General features: G+C 37.9%; 1 protein-coding gene across 1 annotated transcript in view; it reads right to left on the reverse strand.

Annotated features, from left to right (window-relative positions):
• Positions 1-1321: 1321 nt before the first annotated feature.
• The window catches only part of LOC122844591 (chemokine-like protein TAFA-2), a 5051-nt gene continuing 286 nt past the window's right edge, over positions 1322-6086 (reverse strand). The window contains exons 2-5 of the mRNA XM_044140255.1: positions 5722-5841; positions 3418-3573; positions 3043-3167; positions 1322-1423 (exon numbers count right to left, since the gene is read on the reverse strand). Of these exons, the coding sequence (XP_043996190.1) occupies positions 1322-1423; positions 3043-3167; positions 3418-3573; positions 5722-5841 (503 nt within the window). The remainder of the gene's footprint in view (positions 1424-3042; positions 3168-3417; positions 3574-5721; positions 5842-6086) is intronic.

Below are 6086 nucleotides of genomic sequence, written 5' to 3' on the forward strand. Positions count from 1 at the left end.
TTTTCCATATTTTGCTACGTTACAGCCAACAGTTAATATAAATGGAACCAGTGCTGGTGCTATGCGAGCACTGTGGATCAAACCAGAGCTGGTCTGGGTTTGTTATGAAACAATAAAGCACTCTAAAGCATCAAATGCAGCTTCACAAGAAAATTTGAAGCCTCCTAGTAGAAAGAATCCATGTTTAGGTTGCTTCCCTTTTACCTTTATTTTTCAAAACAATTCAGAGGCTGCATACATAGTATATTTACAAGCTTTGATAAAATCTCAATTTACTGCACTGTGTTGATTAAAGTATAAAGTATCCATTACAAAGAGAACAGGGACAGAGTAAAAAAGAGAAATAATTCTGCAACAGTCATGTCACCTCAGTATTATCGTCGACTTACAGCTACGGCTTATAGAAATCTATTTTGTTACCGATGAATCAACCCCTGTGAACTAAAGACAAGACATTTGCCTGGCCTGTTATCAGCCTATTAAATGGCCTTTACAGAGTGTTATCACTCTCATAGATATGAGCAATGGGTGCCTTCCTCCATCTCATCCCACTGTGGGTTTGGCAGCCCCAGTTTTCATTCTTTTTGATCAGTGATAAACCCGTGATAAACATAAAATGAGCCAGATTACACAGGCAAGCTCCTGCAAAAGAATAAAAAACTGGACTAAAGGTCACTGCTGGTGTTGTTGCCTAAAGCTGACTAAAGAAGCAACCCTTTCACACAATACTTAAATCTGACTATCAAAGCTTTTGGCTAACCTAAGTCCTTCTCCTTGAATTGCAACTTGTTTTACTGTGTATCTAGCAAAATTGCTTCAACTTTGTGTTGGTTTATTTAGTAATGCCAGGTCATCCCAGGCAACAAACTTTAAGCAAAACTAAATGCATTATTTTTGAATTAGTGTTTGACATGGACAGCCTGTGGTATTATCATTCTTAACTCTGCTGTGGTCCTTCTAATTTCTGCTCAGTCAAATCTTTCACTTGTTGTGTCATTTTGGGCATTCAAATTAGATCTCTGTAAGCTTGGAAGGGGCTGTGAAACCAGTGAAAGGATACACTGGTCTTGAATAAATGCAACTCCTGGCCACTTGCAGAACAGAGAGTACAGTATTTGAAGGAGTAATTATTATTTGAAAGTTGAAGTACTATTAATGTTACTGAATTAGTAATGTAACTCTCAACAACACAGCTGATAAAAACATTGAAACCTAATCACTAAAGCGTGTTATCACGCAGCTCTCCCTCAACATGAACTACGTTTGACCTGATTTAAACTCGCAGTGAACTGGTGGGCCTGATGTGAAAGTAAAAATATGATTACAACAAGGCACTTTTAGAGCACATGTTGGGAAGGTCTCTGTCTGGCCCGCCTCTGCATGAGCTTAACGGTGGTGTTACTCGTTCACTAATCCAAGAAATCTATAAAATATAAGATGAATAGTATTTACAAAACCACTAGCTGGAGATTTGTTGCAAATGAAATATGTCCTTAATGATTTGAAAATTTGGTTTCCCTTTCATGTCATCCAGGTATGACGTGTAAGGGAAACCTTTTAAAACCACTTTTTGCATCTAATTGTTCTCATCAATTAGTTTATTTCATCATCTTGTAGAATGAGAGTTTGCTTCTGTTTTTATGCTTTGACTTATGAGTTCTGATCACCTTGCATTCTCCCACAAAGAAGTCATCCCACTTCCTACAGCAAAAAATGTAACTGAATCCTATTCTTTTTTATCCTTGATTAAAGATTACCGTGTTGTGGCTGCAGTGAAGCCATTGATCCTTTTCGGCATGCTTCCATTGCTTACCTGCCCCACTTTCACTGTAAAATATTCCCCACTCTATGAATTATGTATAAAAAGCAGTTCAACAAAAAGGCATCTTCAGAGACAGCTCGTTTCTAAAAGCGGTGGGGTTTTCCTTTGGCCGTCAGATTTAATTACATGGGTTTTAGTGTGCAGAATTAGTTCACAGCTTATTTCCTGTTTGTCCTCTTGGCCCCATCATTCACCAGATTATAGAATTAGGTTTTCCGAGCACGCTGAGGATGGCGAGAGCAAGAGGTTTGATACAGCCAATGGGAGCAGTTATTACACTTGATTGTGGAATCTGTCAGAATCAAAGGAGAGCAGCAGAGAATAAAGTTTTAGGATGTATACAAGTCAACCAGGAAGTCCCAAAAAAGATTAGACTCACCACAAAACCAGATCTGTATGCAGTGTTTTACTGTGAAGTTGTTTTGTATTGTGTACTGCTGAGAGTTTTTCCATTTCTTTCCGTTCTGCTAATGAGATCTGTTATATAGTATGCCCACATACAGACCCCTAATGTAAATGACTGTCATCACTGACACAGTTATCTGCCTCATTGCTCTGTTTATCCTTCCAACTGTAACCTCATAAGCACACTGTATGCCCACTCAGCTGTTCTATAATTAATACTCTGAATGTCGGCTCTCCCCATTTTATCCATTTTCATTCTTGTAAATGCAATGCACCATCTGAATGCATCATGTATACACACAATGGTTAGGCTAACTTCAATATGACATTTGTATGAATAAATTGGTTTGCCTTTTGAATCTTTCTCTCTCTGTGCTATCTTCTGTCCCTTTTCTTCTCTTTTTCTTGAATATCTGGCTTTCTTTATGGATCCCATTCCTCCATCCCCTAGACCCATCTGTAAAAGCTTGGCAGCATTCAAGGTTTCCTCCTGTTAAAGAGGTTTTTTTTTTGTTTTGTTTTTTTTCTTGCTTTTGCCTTAGTGCTCGCTCCAGGGAGCTCAGGCACAGACATCTGTGTAGCGTCTTCAGACAATTTTGATTGCTATCGCTGCTATAAAAAAAGAAACTTGAATAGAATGACTGTGTTGGATTGGCAACCTATTCAAGGTGTGCCTCACATCTTGCCCACAGTCAGCTGGGATATGCCTCAGCACCCCTCCTGCAACCTTCTGAGGAATCAAGCAGGTAACGCTAACAGCTGGATGGATGGACAAATCGAACTGTGACTCAGACTAATGCCGAGTCCCTCCTCACCTTCGTGGTCTTCACTTTGTTCCCAGAGATGCATGACCAACCAGTAAGGTCAGGGAGGACTCGACACTCCTCCCCCTGCAGACACGGCTCCATTTTACACCACCATTTCTGAAGCACAATGGAGGCTGGGGGGGGGGAAGAGTGGCAAAGGGTCACTTTTTCGATTGAAGAGCTTCCAAAAAAAAAAAAAAAAAAAAGACAAGTTGTTTGGGGGAAAACATCCCAATCAGATGTCATGCTCCTTTGGACTTTAAAAGCCTTGACATCAGCAGTTTCTGGTGAATGTGACTTGACTTTGACACGCAACACTTTCCGGTCATAGCAAAATATTTATTTTTTTAAGAGAGTTGCAAGAGGGGGTTTCTGTGTTATTACCTTCAACACAAGAGGGCAGTGCCCTTGTTGTCCCAGCTACCTGTCCGGGGAAGCAAGAACACTTGACTGTCTGAGAGCGCTCTTCAATCTTATTCTTATTGCAGCAGCGATGAGCCGCAACCACTTCACACGTCCCCGTCCTCTCCTGTGATGACCCTGACCAAGAAATGCAGTAAGGAAAAAAAAAATTTGTTTGATTCAAGAAGAAGCACAAGAGCACTGCGCTCACTATCTCAACAGTGGGGTCACTAAAGGTAGCCAGCAATTCTAACCTGGATGTTTTACTTTTTTTTATTAATAGAAATTAAAGAAAGTGGAAAAATAGCTTGAAAAAAATGCTAAGCTTTATTTCTGAACTTTTTGTCCTGGTCTGTGTCTGATGAATGTGTAAACAAAATTTATATTATAATTGTTTAAAGCTCTTGGTTTTGGTGAGCCACTCAAACATTCATCAGAGACCCCAATTAAGTGTGACCCTTTAAAACTTTCCGTCTCTTCACATAAATAGTCAGTGTCCTGGCGTTAGTCAATGTTAAATTCTGAACAAATAAATGACGTTTTATCTCATTTTAATAACCCAGTAAAAAGGCAGCTTATCCATTACTTATACCGCTTGCTGTTATTGTTTTTAGAGCAACAGCACCACCTAGTGGAATGAGAAGTATTACCAATCCAAATCATGACCTGACGTGTGCCTGATCACCAGAAATCAGAGGTAAAGTAACAGTATTGTTGTGTATCTTCACTCAAGTATCTTACGTTATTCCATAAATATCCAAACAAGAGTACAAAAGTATTTGAAACTATACATCAAGTACAAACTGTTTGATCAAAATAATGTAGTCAAACTTGCAAAAATGTTATGTACAAATTCGGTTTTTTAGATAATAAATGAGACTCTTGAATATATGAGTAACACATAATAGCAAAATAGCAAATTCAAGAACAAACATTTCCAAGTATGTTTTTTTGCAGCATCAATCTTATTTATACAGTCAAATTTGAAAACTTAGAATATGCCAAATATATTGCGCACTACATATAATCAAAATGGTTAGAAACTCAGACACAACGAGGGATGGAACATTTATTTTGTCTACTTCACTATTCTAGTTCATTACTATCACATATTTCAAAAGTACTTTACTTGAACATTAATATTTTATGCTGTTTCATGATGGTACTTCCCGAACTTTCTGTCACAAGCGATGTACTCTTTACTCCACTACATTATCTGACAGTTTAAGTCTCTAGATGCTTCTCAGAACATATTATATGCAAATGCAGAGTTACGTAAACCATTCCTTGATTTCTTTAAGTAATGCCTGGAAACCTTTTTTCCCCATGACATAAAATCCTGTCTCTTCATTAAAATCTGTCAACCATTATATTATTATCTTCAGGGAATTGAAGAATCTTTCCAAAAGCTCCTGGTAGACTGAACATCTAGAGCAGAAGCCACTGATTTTACAGCAACCAATTCATATATAGAGATCTATGAAAAGAAAACCCTGAAAAACTGCTCAGAGCTTTTAATAAAAAAAAATCCCTTAATACAATCCATATGCAGTTTAGTAAATAGGAATGTGTTTGAAAAGCTAATTTACATAAACACTTAAATTCTAAAAGCACATTGCTACAGTCTGTACAATCATGGCGAATACTGCAGGCATCTCCACCATTCATTCATAGCTTTCAAGAAGAGGGTAACCACAAAGGGTTAACTGCAAAAGAAGCCTCCTATCAACAGAGTGTTGCACAGCCTAATCATGGAAAGTTAACTGGAAGGTAAAAGTGCCTTCGCTCTCTTGATGGTGAAAGCCATAAACTAGCCATTCCACATATTTCTTTATTATTAATTTCATATATTACATATTACATGTCAAGTCATATTCAAATTGTCAGATAACCTTTGTTTTATTTTTCATAAGCTGCATGCTGTAATTATAAAAAATAACTGAAACAAATGTTTGAGTTTTATTGTATTTCACTTTGCTTAATGAAAATATACATGTGTCTCAGTTTGGAATCAAATTACTGCAATTACCTGATTTTTCAGTTATATTTTTATAAACTGAGATGCATCTGCGAGAATTGATAAGGACCACTAATATCATACTTTGCAAAATTAAAAAAACAACAACAACAACAACTGTGCTGTGACTTATAGCATCTTAAAAATGTATGGTGGTTCTAAAGATGTTTGTGCTTTAATTGAGCTCTGCTCCAAGCCAGCAGGCCTTTGACCAGGAGCCCTAATGAGCCCCGCTGGGTGTGTGTTGGTCTGACCGGGCTGATGCTTACCTCTCTGTCCTCGAGAGCTTTGGTTGCCACTGGACACTTGCTGGATGCTGAGGTTTACTGTGCAGAGCAAAATGAACCCCCAGAGTAATTGTTGTGTCAGTTTGATCATCTTCATCTCACCTACACAGGAAAATGGAGATTCATGCAAAATTTGTGGTGCGCATAAAGCTGATTTGCCAGGATGTGAAAAATGAAATCTGAAAAAAAAAAAAAAAAAAAAGCCAAACGCCTGGGAGCAATATTTGGAGCAGACGAGACCCAGACCTAAAGTCATTTCTGAGTCATATTTTCCTTTTAGCTGTGTATATCTTTGTGAATAAAGTGGTAGTTCAGATGAGTCACACACACAAAAAACTGGGAACTTT

Source organism: Gambusia affinis, linkage group LG01 (genome assembly GCF_019740435.1).
Source record: "Gambusia affinis linkage group LG01, SWU_Gaff_1.0, whole genome shotgun sequence".
NCBI lineage: Eukaryota > Metazoa > Chordata > Actinopteri > Cyprinodontiformes > Poeciliidae > Gambusia > Gambusia affinis.